Source organism: Natator depressus, chromosome 9 (genome assembly GCF_965152275.1).
Source record: "Natator depressus isolate rNatDep1 chromosome 9, rNatDep2.hap1, whole genome shotgun sequence".
NCBI classification, from domain to species: Eukaryota; Metazoa; Chordata; order Testudines; family Cheloniidae; genus Natator; species Natator depressus.
Window position 1 is genome coordinate 46,075,124 of NC_134242.1, and position 15,252 is coordinate 46,090,375.

The following is a 15,252-nucleotide window of genomic DNA, read 5'->3' on the forward strand; positions in this document are numbered from 1 at the left end:
GGTACATATTTTCAAAGTGTAATGAAAACTTTGAAAAGGTTCTGATGCACTGTAATCTGCACTATCCCATCTGCTCTTTTGCTCCATTGCCGTGTGTCTCTCTGTTAGAGCAGCATGAAACAAGCTTCTCCATATTTTCCCAGTGTTTTCCAAAAAACAGTTTCATTAACAAGATGATGCTTTGTTTTCCAGCTTCTCTTATGGAATGCTTGATTTTTGGAGAGAGGAGAAGCAGGTTTGCTTGGTGAAAACTGGCTTTCACTTACGGTGCATGCATGCAAAACTACTGGCAAAAAATCATAGGGCCAAATTCTTGGCAGGTGTAAATTGGCATAGCTCCAAGTCAGCTGTGCTAACTTACACCAGGTGAGGATCTGGCACTGTGTGTGGGCTGTGAATATTACTTAACACATATATACACACACACAAGCTACAGATCTGCAGAACTATGCATCAAATAGCATGGAAGAATCTATAGATTTGTTGGTAGCTGAGGCTTTGTTTACAGTGTGGTGAAAATTATATGTTTTCCAGCTAAGTGCCCTTTCCATCCAAAAATACCCACAGCCTGCTAAGCTGTCCTACCCCCAAAAGGAACAGACGTTGACTAAGAAGTGTGCTAATCTATCTAGAGGAAAGGTCAGGGCACTGCACAGGGCCAAAAAAAGGTGAGGGGGAGGAATATTTACAGCAGAGAATTGAAGAGCGGAGCTCATGAAAACTAACTTCCAGCTTCCCATGCTTTGCAACACAACTAATCACAATATGCAGTATAGTTGTGGGGAGATGCATAGATCCTGAATCTAACTTCCATAAATCCATATTGATCACTTCTGGGGATGGGGGGATGGAGATTCCCACTCTTCTCTGTGAGGGGAGCAGGTGGGGTGCCCCCTTTCCCAAATATAATGGGACCCCATTTCTGTGAGACTTCATTCTTTCCTCCTCCATCACTGTTGGTGTGCTGGTGAATCATTGGCCAGTGGGCTACTTCGCTTCTCTTGAGTTGAGCTCCAGGCTGGGAGTTCTTTGCCAACATGACTTTGCTCTTTGGAGTTCTACAGCCTCTTTAAAACTTGGTGGCTATTTGTCTCTTAGACAAGGAGAACTCACTCCTGCTTTTAGCCATTGGGGGCACATTGAACAAAACTAAAGACAATGAAATTTCCTGATTTTAATTAACTTGTGTCCCTAGAGACGTGCGATTTATAAATTCAGGTAGCAAGGAAACTGAGAGTGGCTAAGGTGAAGCAATTGTCTGTGCTGTGACTCTTGTCTGCCAATTAAAATCTCTCGCTCTCGCCACTTTTGTTTGCAGTACTGTGTGACTGCACTGCACTCCTGTTGTGAAATCTAAGAGTAGAAGAACAGGCGACCTCTCGTTGTAAGGCAGCTTCCTGTTTACAGCACAGCACATTTTGATGAAATGATTAGTGGACACTTAAGCAGCCTCTTCATCTGTTGAGTTTTTCTGCCTTTCCTCCAACTTTATTCTAATCAACCTAAGTCTAAATGAAAACAAACCGTTATTTCTTTAATCACGGTGGCAGTGCAGGAGCCATAAATCAGGGAGATAGGTAACAGAGTGGCTATAGGAAACACAGATGAGTGGAAAAGGTTAGATTTTTCTTTAATGATATTTTAGCTGCTCAGTGACCCTGAATGTGCTAAACTTTCACACAGGAGGGATAAAAATTGAAAAGATTACCCAAGAAGGAAATCACTATCTTATAAAACCACACACACTGATTCTTCTAACTGTGTGCAGGACACTCCGTCTCAGCTGCTTCCTTCTTCTCCATGCGTGCCCTCCCTTTGCTACCTCTCAGGAATTGAAAACAGACTGTCTGAAGTGTTAATGGAGCAGAGTTCTTGTTCCATAGGAGATGTCAATGGAGTTTGGAGAGAGACAGAGACAAGTGGCTTTTATGTTCATAGTAGATGGAGTGTAGGTACCTTTTCATTTCTTTCTTGGGCAAGCAGGAAGAAAGAAAAAATCAGAAACCTCATTGTTGCATTCCCAGATACTTTTCTTTAGACACAGATTTAAGCTCAGCAGCCGCATCCAAGAGATAACTGGTAGAAGAGGACTGAACCACAAAAATGTTTTTAAATGTAGGAAGGACAATCTCAATATTTTTTTATCACTCTTTTTTTTATTGTTAGAAGAGAGAGGAATGTGATCTGGGATTATTACAGTAGGCAGCTGGGAGTTGATGATTCCTAGGTTCTGTTCTCTGCTCCGTCACATCTGTCTGTGCGTGATCTTGTATTTTCAAGAGTGTCCTCATTTTGGGCATGTCCATTTTTGACTGCTCTGCTTGGGACACCTAGGGCCTTGTTTGCAGAGATGTTAAGTACTCGGAGTTCTCCAAGATCACTGGGAGCAGTGTCTGCTCAGCGCTTTCAGACCCGAGGTGCGTCTCCTTTGAGCATCCAGAAAGGGAACATCCTAAATGTTGGCCTTAATTTCTGTCTGCCTCAGTTCCCCAGTCTGTAGAATGTGGACAATAATACTGTTGTTCCAAATTTCCAGAGTTAGATTCATAGATTTATAGATATTAAGGTCAGAAGAGACCATTATGATCATCTAGTCTGACCTCCTGTACAACGCAGGCCACATAATTTCACCCACCCACTCCTGCGAAAAACCTCTCACCTATGTCTGAGCTATTGAAGTCCTCAAATCTTGGTTTAAAGATTTCAAGGAGCAGAGAATCCTCCAGCAAGTGACCCGAGCCCCATGCTACAGAGGAAGGCGAAAAACCTCCAGGGTCTCTTCCAATCTGCCCTGGAGGAAAATTCCTTCCCAACCGCAAATATGGCGATCAGCTAACCCCTGAGCATGTGGGCAAGATTCACCAGCCAGATACCCAGGAAAGAATTCTCTGTAGTAACTCGGATCCCACCCCATCTAACATCCCATCACAGGCCATTGGGCCTATTTACCATGAGTATTTAAAGATTAATTAATTGCCAAAATCATGTTATCCCATCATGCCATCTCCTCCATAAACTTATCGAGTTTAATCTTAAAGCCAGATAGGTCTTTTGCCCCCATTGCTTCCCTTGGAAGGCTATTCCAAAACTTCACTCCTCTGATGGTTAGAAACCTTCATCTAATTTCAAGTCTAAACTTCCCAATGGCCAGTTTATATCCATTTGTTCTTGTGTCCACATTGGTACTGAGTTGTTGATGAGAGACTTGTAACGTCTTTGGAGGGTAAGTGCTATAAAGGGGCAACGTATTAATTAATTTTTAAAAATTCAAATCTCTCGTTACCAAGTGGGTTGATTACCGGGCCCCCACCTCCCCCAGGCTTGACCATTACATGCATATAATTGTGGGTGAGCTGTGGGTGCTGGGCTGCTGTGTGTGTGTTTTGGCCCTTTCTTTTTGGAAAAGTGTTGAAGCATCAAGGGTGATGTGACAAGGCCTGAGAGAATGTGCTCTCTGTAAGTACGTTTACAATGCAGACAGACACCTGCGGCTGGCCCTTGCTAGCAGACTTGGCCTTGTGGGGATTGGGTGAAGGGGGCTGTTTAATTGCGGTGTAGACGTTCGGTATCGGGCTGGAGCCCAAGCTCTTGGACCCTTCCACTTCACAGGGTCTCTCAGCCCAAGCTCTAACCTGAGGCCAAACCTCTACACTGCAATTTTATAGTCCCACAGCCCTGCCCCGTGAGCCTGAGTTAGCTGACACGGGCCAGCTTCATGAGTTTTATTGCAGTGTAGACGTACCTTTAAGCTTTTATGAAATCTAGCTGTGGATCTCAGCAGATCTGATAATCCTTTTGGCTCTCATCTTCAAATCTCCTGAGTTCTATTGCTTCCCCAGGAGTAGGGAGGAATGCATTTTAGAGGTGCTCTGACCCCAAAGAAGTCCTGGAACGTGTGAAATTCTGAATAGAGCAGCAGGCCATCCTGGTAGGAGTGTGCCAAATCTAGGCAGTGCCTTCCTATTCCAGTGAAATCTCATCCTGTGCTGGGAGTGGGGAAGGAAATAGACCAGTGTGTGCGTGTGCATGTGCATGGGAAAATTTCAATAAGTTCAAATAAACACTAAGGATCTGAACTTCCACAGAGACACAGGCATGAAATCAGTGTAACTTCACTGAAATCCATGGGAATTAGTTATACCAGGTGAAACTGATAGAGCAGAAATTCAGGCTTCAACCCTGCCAACACTTATGCATTTACTTATTTTTAAGCATACGAGTAGCCCCATTAAAGCCGATGCACTGGTTTTCAGAATTGGGGTCTAACTTTTGGGGGAGCCCAGAGTCCAGAACCAACCCTTTGTCCATCAGTAGCTCGAGCAAGAGGTTTGGAATCTGGTGAGTACGGGGTTGCAATCATGAGGTTTCTCCAGTCTTTTCTTCTCAGTACATTTCCTCTGTAAACATTATATAAGTTCTGCTTGAGTGAAGGTTGTATTTTTTTCCTTTAAAGCCATTTGATTTCCTGTCTTCTATTCAGAGATTCTGCCTTAATGCTGGCAGGTGACCTGACAATATTCTGAAAACTGGATTAAAAAAAAAAAAAGGATTGATGCTTTCAACATTTTTAAAAAATTCCTTCACATTAGTCCATTTTAACAGCCAAGGCAATTTTCCACATGGTGGCTTTATGGAAATGGGCTGCAGCTCTTGCCAGCCATGACCAGAACATTATAGGAAATGTATTTTCATGGAAGATTTGCTGCAATTGCCAAATGGGAAAAGGGGGAGGGGATTTGTTCTGTTAATGGACAACTGCGTGTCATGATGCGAATCCCTTCTATTAAATTAAATTGGCTGCATTTCCCATCATTGCCAACTCCTTGCTGAAGCAAATAGTCACTGACACACTGTTCCCCACTATAAAGGCCCTGTGGATTGACATGGCAAGACATCCTGTGCTGGCATGGAGTGAGCAGCAAACACGTTTAGCTTGCTGGCTGAGATAAACTTATCAGGTACAAACAATTGGAATATTTCTATGGGGTGCCTTGTTCAAACATGGAGCTAATGGAAATCAGCTTTTCAGATTGAAAACTCGTGAGCAGTGATATTTTATATAATACATAAATAAAGATACAAATTAAGGCCCCAATTCTGTAAACATATTTGCATGTGCCTAGCTTTAAGCCACGACTTAAAGCGAAGAATATGCTTAAGTCATGGCAGGTTCAGGTGCCTTTGATGCCTGAAGGGCTTACATCCTCCACTTCAGTATTACTACAGATCAAGGTCTAATATTCCTTCGCTATGAATAGCAGTGTTCAGTGCCTCACCTGTGAAAATGTGATCCATGTTGAGACTTGGTCTCCCTCCCAGAAAAATACCACTGCATGACTATTATTCTACACTGGCAGAATACCTCCTTGCCAATAGATAGATACACCAGATATGATATTTGGTGTTCAAATTCCACTGTTTAGCGGCGATGAGAATAGGGTAGTGAGCAGCATGAGGGTGCCAAGGTGCGAAAAGCAAACAAATTTTCCCACTTCCCCCTCAACAGACCCCAGACTCCTATCCTGCAAAAAAGATCGCTCAACATAGATTCTTAATTCCCATGAAGAAAAGGAGTACTTGTGGCACCTTAGAGACTAACCAATTTATTTGAGCATAAGCTTTCGTGAGCTACAGTGAGCTGTAGCTCACGAAAGCTTATGCTCAAATAAATTGGTTAGTCTGTAAGGTGCCACAAGTACTCCTTTTCTTTTTCAAATACAGACTAACACGGCTGTTACTCTGAAACCTGTCTTAATTCCCATGCAGAGTCCCACTGACTTCAATGGACCTACAGCTGCTATAATTTAGTTTTCATGCAACTCGACTGCAAACCTCTGTCTTCAGGAATTTAAAGCTGGACCATACAGATTTATGTTGGCCTGACACTGGCCATGCGCAATTTTATTTTATTTTATTTTTTTTACTGTGTCAGCAAATTTGACTGAATTATTTAGGGGAAAAATTTAGCAAGTGGAATCTTCAGAAGCACTTAGCTTGGCCTGGCCCTGCTCTCATTGAAGTTGCTGAGTTTTGGGAATCCCACCCCAAATGTATAAATCGTTATTTATTATGTTTTTTAAATGATTTTTGGAGTTTAGCTTAGATAAGTGATAACTAAGGGGGGAAATGATAGCGGTCTGTAAAATCCTGAAAACGGTCACCCAATGACATTAGTAAGTAGAAAGTTTAATACAAACAAATGAAATTATTTTTTCTTACAACACACAAGTTACCTGTGGAACTCTTTTTGTCAGAGGATGTTGTGATGGTCAAAAGTATAACTGGGTTTAAAAAAAGAACAGGGTAAGTTAATGGAGGCTAGGTCCTGAATGGCTATTCGCCAAAATGGTCGGGTGTAATCCTATGCCCCAGAGTGACCCTAAACCTCTGACTTTCAGATGTCAGGAGGGGAAGATGGGTGGATCACACTGGAATTGCCCTGTTCTGTACACTTCCCCCGGAAGTGCTGGTATGGGCCACTGTTGAAGACAGGATGTTGGGCAAGATGAACCATGGTGTGAACCAGTATGGCAGCTTTTGTGTTCTTATAGAGTTCTGTTTTTTGGTTTAATTTCATTCTAATAACCAGCCTGCTAGTTTTTAATGGGACCTAGGTAATGCTGATAACTAGCTGAGTATAGGAGAGAGGGGAATAGGAATGGCTAAGTAATACTAATTTAATATAATTAGCTCTGAGTGTACCATAGATGCAACACTTGACAAGTTGCCAAACTATTTCTCTCAGAAAAGTCTCTCATTATGAGTCCCTTAATTCCTCACGCTGTACAGGAAAAGATTGCTCTAGCCCTGTTTGCTTACCAAGCAGAAAAACTGAGATGATCAATTAAAGTTGCACACTTTTGAACAGATGGCTGCATCATTTTTGATTAAGTGTGTATATTGGACTAATAGAGTTGGTATCTCTGATCGGGTATTATGTTGTGTCTAAAATCTGTTTGCTTTTTAATCTTGCTCTTAGCATCATTCTGACAATCTTGCAATCTGGTACTGCGTGTTCTCCTAGCCATCTCCTATTTTAATGTGAGGGTCATCATGTTAGATAAATATTTACAATAAAATGGGAAAGTTACCATGAAGGGCTCTCTGTCTCAGGGGATAGGGCACCTGACTGGCACTCAGAAGGGCAGGGTTCTATTTTGGGTGGCTTTGGGCAAATTGTTTCCCTCCTGTAACTCAGTTTTTAAAATGGTGGGGATGATGATGATGATGATACCTATTTCCTTTGTAAAGTAGTTAGTGATTTGAACTTGAGAAGTGCTATATGTGCAGGTGACATCATTATTTTATGTGGCACTCTTTTCAACAGCTGGCCTTCACCTGGGAATTTGGAGACTTGTGGTGAAATCCTGACCCTGTTGAAGACAGTGGCAAAATTTCAATTGAGGTCAGTGGAGCCACGATTTAGAAACCCAGGAACAACTTTCTGTCATGGCCTTTTATTGATCGTTATCTTCTGTAGGGTTGTGGTGAGACTGTCTATTTGCAGTGGCATAGAAACAAGCAAACAGATAAACAAAAAACCCATGTGCCTTTTAAGGGTTGTGTATTTAGTAAATATTTGCAATGAATGACACCACCAAATATATGCTATGTGATTTCCCACCAGTGCTTTTGTTTTTTTTCTTATTGATGGGTAGCCACTCTCCTCAGTATAGATGTTTAGAGTCCAAACATCTTGCTTTAAAACCAGGAGCTCGATAAAGCAGTCATTTAAGACACAGTGAAATTAAATTGTGCAGTCATTTTGCAAATCACCTTTCCTATTGATGAGTGTGTGCATCTGACCGAAAAGACCAGTTTGCTAGATGACGGACCAGCTTGTAACCCAAAGACAGCCAGCTTGTAACCCAAACTTAGCACACCTGCTTTTTGTCCTGAGTTTTTAAGACGTTATTACCAGAGTCACTAGATATTGACTAGGACAGGAAAAAATACAGACATTTGTTAAAAGTTCTGCCTTCCTGTGCAGGGTGGCTATTAAACACCTGTTAAATGTCACCACCTTAAAATTATGATTCAGCACAATCACATCATAATACTTATTGTGCACTGTCAAGCAACTACAGATCTCTCCTTTCTAAATCCTGTTCTGTTGGGGACTAGAGCTGCCAGTGAAAAAGAGAGACTATTCCATCCAACAAGATTAAAATGATGTATTCCTTTGTCCTGTGATAGACAGATAAGGCAATTTTCCTCTAAGCATCTTAATCACATGGTCAGTGCCCTGCCTTGAGTAACTCTGTCAGAGGTAAGTGAGCAACATGCACCTGATGTTTGAGACTGTGATCAAAATGACAGGACAGAAATCCTCCCAGCCAGCAGCTCATTCAGCTGATGACTGACTGTGTTTATACATGTCTTCATACTTTTTGTGGGCGACAGTCTTGCAACCCATGTTCTGGGAATACATACATTTTGAAACTTAAATCTCACACAATATAATAGAAATGACATCAAAAGCTTGATGTAAACTCACAAAAGCAGGAAATTCAGAGTTAAAGGTGGAGTCTCAGCTTATCCCTTTGCCTCAGATAGTACAGTATCTAAAATATATATAATAATCTCACTTTGTGAGAGAGAGAGATGCATACACATAACAAAAGCCATGAAAATCGCAGCTACGGAGTAAATCTCCATACTTGTGTGGATATTGCAGGTCTTCAAAGAGTGGGATACACTGATATTTTGCATGTGTGGACACACTCTAAGATTACCCCCACTGTAAAGAGACCAATGATACATGGACAAAAGGGATGATCAGGAGTGGAGCTATACCATGTATCCTGAAATGCCCTGGCTCTTATGGCTTATACTAGATATTTACTGTACGGTATTGTTGCCTTGTCTTAACTTCTAGTTTATTCACTCCATCTGCCATGTAGATGGGGCATCTAACCATAAAACAATGACCTAACATGCTTTATTGATGGGCTTGCTAATAGGACTTTACAAGGTGGCTTTTTTCAGTGGGTTGGGATTTGTTACATTTGGACCCGCCCTCGAGGGAGGGGGGGGCACAGGGGTAAACAATAGTAAGCTGTAATAGAAAAGTTACTGAGTTGGGCTTCCTGTTTATTGGCATGTCACAAAGAATTTAAGCTATAAAAGAAATCTGCATCGATTCAAAAAAATCCCTGTTTGCCCCTTGCCTCTTAAATTAAATTATAAGAAATAATTCAACAAGCGCATTCTTTAGATATAAAGTAGCCAGCCCATGTGTTGGGTGATTATCTGGTGTGAACGGACCTCAAACACCCTTAAAGTGGCTTGCGAAGGATCAATAATGGTTCTGACTTGTGCACAGTCAGTCTGTGATGAGTTATTAGTGGACAAGGCTGTATTTTATCCTGTGTGTCTGGTTGATTTTGTGTTTTGTGATTAACTCTGTTGATAAGGTATCTTGCTAAGGCCACTGAGAAGAGGCTGTCGTGTAGAGGAAATCTTTCATGCTGGTGGTCTTTGAAATCTTGACAGCTGTAAAATCCCATTGTTTATAGTGTTCCTGTTCAGTCTTTCTGCAAGCAATGGAGAAATCTGGAGATGAGTGTTTGCCGTTTATAAATTCTCATAAAATAAAACAAAACAAAAATCCCCAGTCAGAGGGACGGTGGCACTTTCTCGGGGGTAAGTTTTAGCTGATGTTGGGAAAATCCATGGAATGATCATGTGATATTGGGAAGATACGCTTTCAGACCTGTCAGATACTAAATTGAATTGAGTGCACAGAAAAGCTGATTTCCTTTAGCCACATTTGGTCCGTTGCATGGTCACAGATGGTCTTGAGTCAGCTGTTGTGTTAGAGGAGAGAAGCATCACACTTCTCTGAAGTGGCTGAATGTCATTGGAAGCTAAGTTGAAGTGGGGCCATTTCAAAGGTCTGTTGGTTTTCTCTTAGCTCATATTCACCATGCTTTTTGAGCTGGGTGCGTGTTATGGCAGCTGAATAGGAGCTGGTTCTGTTGCTTTGACTTCATAGGAAATCCAATGTGCAGCATCTCAGAGGGGAACGATGTTTGGCACAAGAGCTGGATTCAATCTACTGAAACATAAAATTCAGCCTTCCTCTGCATGTGTCAGTAGAAGAGGTTTAAACTGATCAGCTGGAGATTAGTATTGTTGCTGAACAACCTGATCGTCGGTAAAGGCAGGTAGAAGGATGCATGTGTTTTGCTTTGGCTGCTTCAGAGAGAAAGGGCTAGTTCCTCATCCATTGTCAGTTGGAGTAGTTCCATTGCCATCAACAGCTATGCCAGTTTACACATGCTCAGGATCAAGCCCGTACGTTTTATAATCAAATTAGGTGCTACTCTTGGCAAGAGACAGTGTTCCAAAAGCAACCCTCAGTACTGCAAAGGTTGACCATTCAGTGGCTACTTTGGGCGGCATATTGCATGAATGCAGACTAGCATGGGTCATTTGTATGGATGTGGTTATTAGCATGAGAGTAGTCCAGTAATTTTTGCTTTAGCACAAATTTATTGTTGCAACTCAAATAGGAACAGAAAGTGGCAGGTTCATATTAGAAGTACAGGGGGTTACAGTCTGTCCCCTGTAAATAATGCTTTCAACACTACTTAGCGCGATGCAATGCAGCCTTGACTTATTCTGCCTACTTATTCTAATGCAAATAAAATTGTGGGAAATAGCACTTGCATGTCTTGCAATTTCAGTAGCTGCTGCTGTTTTAAGGAAATGTCAATTATGGTTCAGTGAAGCTGCTTTGGTGCTAGGGTTGTAGTGACTTGGAGCTAAAGTCAGATTTCACAAAATCCCCACCTTCTTCTTCTGTTTCAATTACGGTGACCAGACAGCAAATGTGAAAAATTGGGACGGGGGTGGGGGGTAATAGGAGCCTATATAAGAGAGACCCCAAAATCAGGACTGTCCCTATAAAATCGGGACATCTAGTCACCCTAGTTTCAATAACTGTTACCCTTCAACAGCTGCAAAGGTATCAAACTAGTGTAAGCAACAGTTGCAGGGGATAATGATAAAGACACAGGCTTGGTCAGGTTTATCATACTGAGCAATATCCTTTCTCTTTGAAACTGCTTACAGGCATTTGGTTGCTGACCAAGATACCTATTCTACCCAGAACCCAACTGGAGCAGTTGGAACCAAAATTCTCAGCGCGATGTCTGTATTTCATGGTTCTGAATCCACATGCCAAGTTGGGCAGGCTTCAGAGAAACAGGACTCTACCATTATTGCAGTGACCCCTCCGAATTGGGCACCTTCCCTTGGTAGGGCAGAGAAACATGGATAGACTAACTGCCACTGCTCATGGGAGAACCTTTTTATCTCTTCTCCAAATAATAAATGCAATAAAAAGCATCATTGGTTGATTTTCTTCCTCTGGGCAGCAGTTGAACGGCAATTACTTTTACTTTTTTCATTGGGGGGAAGCATATCCCCCCATTTCGATGTTACTGATTTCATGCATGTAAATAAAGAATGTTTGTTTACTTTTGTTATAAGGTCCTGTGCCTCATCCTGTTCCTGCTGAAGTCAGTGACAAAGCTCTCACTGTTTTCAGTGGGAACAGGGCTGTTAGCTAGTAGTGAACAGAAGCTCCTGTAATCAGACTGGTCTGTAACAGTGAAAAGAATGCACACAGCCAAGGAAGTAAAAACAACCAACAGAAGTATGGAAAAGCAGATTACAAAAGCACCCTAATATTAGAGCAGTGCTATCTGGAAATAATTTTAGGGGGAAGTAACAATAGTAGTTGACTTTCAAAACATGTAGAAATCAGTGAAAAATACCAAAGGCCATGAAAATATCCCTCACCGTGGAAGGAACAGCTTCCTTTAAAATAATAACAACCCCACTCCCCCACCCCCAAATTGGGCGAGCATTTTGAAACCTTCTAGTGTGATCTGAGAAATTCTACAAGCACAAGTTCTGGCTTTCTCATTTCCCCGGGGGTGCTTAACCCCCACTCCGCCCCCTCCCTGAGCACACCCTGCCCTTGCACCGCCCGCTCTGCTCCCTCCTCCCAGCGCCGGGTGGGAGGCACTGGGAAGAGGGGGAGGAGCTGATCAGTGGGGCTGCCAGTGTGCAGGAGGCGCTGGAGGGGAGAGGGAGGAGCTGATTGGCGGGGTCCGCCGGTGGGTGCTGAGCACCCATTGTTCGTTTTTGTTTTTGTTTTTTAACATAAGTGCTCCAGCCCTGGAGCACCCGCAGAGTCAGTGCCTATGGATACAAGTGCTGCAGCATCAACATGATGTAAATGGGAGGAGGTGTGGTCTCTAGATCAGTTGCATTTTCCTGGAGGAGAACTTTCTTTTCCCTTCCCTTCCGCTCATTTGTGTGTCAAGCTCAGTAGCTGACCAGTTGGGAAAAGCTGGCTGTCCTTTGGTGGCTGCAGTCCTGCAGTGAGACCGATGTGGGTCTCTGAAGCCAAGGCAGCTCTGGGCAGGCACAGGAGGCCACGTGTGTGGCCCAGATTCTGCAAACACACACATGTACATGCTTAACTTTACTCCTGCAAATAGTCTTATTAATGTCAGTGGTACTACTCACCTGAGTAAAGTTAAGATGTGTCCAAGTGTCTGCAGGATTTGGGCCTAAGTCCCTCCACACCCCTTCTCCCAAAATACCCCTGATACCAGGGAAGAGAGCAATTGGCATTCTTCCCAGTGGTGGAGACAAAGAACATCATTTCTGCACTGCACATAGTCATGTCCTTTCTCTTTCTTTCCTCCCCATCTCATGCGGTAGTAGGACTCCCACACGTCACTCCGTTGACATGGGAGCACCATGGGTACATAGAACTTAGACCTCAAATTGCCAGTTAAATTTCTTTAGCGAAAAACACACCCGTTGCAGTTGACAACCTAGATAGCTTTATCTTCACCTGACCATTCACAGTATCATGTTGAGGAGTGTCTCTGACTGCCCACCCAGCCTCTGGTCTTGTTCCACAAACCAGGTTCAGTTATGATCTGATCAGGGTCTGGTTGAAGGAATTCAGAAAGCAAAGTGGATTGCTTGGCAGGTTGTTTCCCTGAAATGTTTTTCTGCCTTACAGCTCTTTTGTCTTTCTGCTGGTTGAAAGTGCTGGTGGAGGAGGGGAATAACCTGGAAGCTTTGTGCTTGGCTTGGACAAGTGAGGAATGTCACCAAATATTTCCCTTATTTTAATTTGCCTTTTACAGGAACATTTCTAAAAACAGAACGGATCTTCAGCTCTTAGATTTGTGCTTCTGCAATGTTCAAATGAAATCATCCAACCCTGACATCTGTAATTGAATTTAGAGGGTGAGGGAATTTCAGACCCCCATACCTTTCCCCTCTTCCCCCTTATTATAGTTGTAATTTTTAAAAGATGTGTATTGTCCAGTTATTGCATTAAATCTGTAACAACTAACGTGACCAGTGCTGAAGTCTTTCCTTTACTTCCTTTCGGTCTAATTACATGTTGTTATACCCTTGGAGTGAGGGTGAGTTAATATCTGGGTGAGTTAGTCCTTAGGACGCCAAGGATAAGCCATTATGCACTGTGTGGAAGACAAGGCAGTAAGGATCAGGGAGTTTTGCAAGCTCCAATCAATCCTCTTCCCCCCCCCCCTCCCCCCGCCATCACCCAAATGATTTTTACTTAACAATGAGCTGGATGCTGTAAGCCTAGGATTAGAAATCATATGCAGAGAGTGTGAGGGTTTTTTTGTCTTGGGGAGTTTTGATATATTTTTTTTCTTTAAGGGGCAAATCCAGTCCTCCATTGAGGGGCCCCTCTGCTGTGCAACTGGTGTGCTTCCACACTGGGAGAGCATGTTGGGGTTGCATAAGCCATATGAAGGCCCTGTGCAGCTGGGGTTGGGAGTAGATTCAGAGAAGGGATGGGAGCAGGGCTGCTAATGGCCTATTGGCTGTTTCCCTTTGCAGATGTAGGGGTGCGTGTTGTATGGGAACTATTGCTGACTCGAGGCACCCATAGTAATTATAGTATCGGGGGTAGCCATGTTAGTCTGTATCCACAAAAAAAACAAGGAGTCTGGTGACACCTTAAAGACTGGTTTCAGAGTAACAGCCGTGTTAGTCTGTATTCGCAAAAAGAAAAGGAGTACTTGTGGCACCTTAGAGACTAACCGATTTATTTGGGCATAAGCTTTCCTTGTTGGTTTTTATAGTACTTTATAGAGTGACACCTGAGCTACTCTGTTGGCTCGATGGGAAGGATTCCTCACTTCTGGTACCCTTTGGAGATCATGAGGGTCTAGCCCACTACTTGGATGATGGGTATTGATTCTCAGGGTTCAAGTCTGATCACCATTGCTACACTGATAGCTCTGAAGATTTAAAGTCTCTTTTTTTTAATCCAGAGCCAGGGCATCCGCAAAATAAGCTTCCTCAGCAATATTTTGGAGGAACCTCTTGTATAGGTGAGAGGATTTCCTTTTATGTGCCCATTCAGTCCCTGGAGCCTCTAGTCATTGGGGTGCTGTTGTAGACAAAGAACTAGACTGAGCCCACAAGCTAAGTAATTGTTAAAGACTACTACAGTGCGGTAGAGTTGTATGCTATAGAAAAGTACAGTTCTGCAAGGCTGCACCTTACCGTGTCCCAGAAAAACTGAATTTGCACTGTGTGCTCTTGGATTTGCACTTTCCTGTTGTTCTCAGTCCTCACTAGAAAATGGCAGAACCAGATCTGTGAGTTCAGTGATGCCTGGCAAGCTGTTGGTGCCCTAGATGGGTGTTTTTGTCTACCTTTCCAACCTCCATATAATCTGCGTTTGAAATGGCAGGTAGTACCGTGATGGTGGCTGTCATTCCTGGAAATACTGCTTTTTCTTTTATCTGTCTCCCCGTGCAAAATGAAATTGATTCACACTGGCCAATGTGTTGTCCTCTCTCCCTCCCCCCGCCTGCAGTGTGTATCCATAACCTCCCAGGGTAGATCTGTCATTGCACACAATGTGATCATAGATTCATAGATACTAAGGTCAGAAGGGACCATTATGATCATCTAGTCTGACCTCCTGCACAACGCAGGCCACAGAATTTCACCCACCCACTCCTGCAAAAAACCTCTCACCTATGTGTGAGCTACTGAAGTCCCCAAATCGTAGTTTAAAGACTACAAGGAGCAGAGAATCCTCCAGCAAGTGACCCGTGCCCCTTGCTACAGAGGAAGGCGAATCTGAATCCTTCCAGTCTGCCCTGGAGGAAAATTCCTTCCCGACCCCGAATATGGCGATCAGCTAAACCCTGAGCATAGAAACCA

At 43.0% G+C, this 15,252-nt stretch overlaps 1 protein-coding gene across 2 annotated transcripts in view; it reads left to right on the top strand.

Annotated features, from left to right (window-relative positions):
- Window positions 1-15,252, top strand: part of HS6ST1 (heparan sulfate 6-O-sulfotransferase 1) — a 261,131-nt gene that overhangs the window by 34,114 nt on the left and 211,765 nt on the right. Inside the window, exon 2 of one of the 2 annotated variants that reach the window (XM_074964012.1) lies at window positions 7,328-7,405. The exons of the other annotated variant lie outside the window; for it this stretch is intronic. Coding sequence (XP_074820113.1) covers window positions 7,328-7,405 — 78 coding nt within the window. The remainder of the gene's footprint in view (window positions 1-7,327; window positions 7,406-15,252) is intronic. 2 annotated transcript variants of the gene reach the window in all.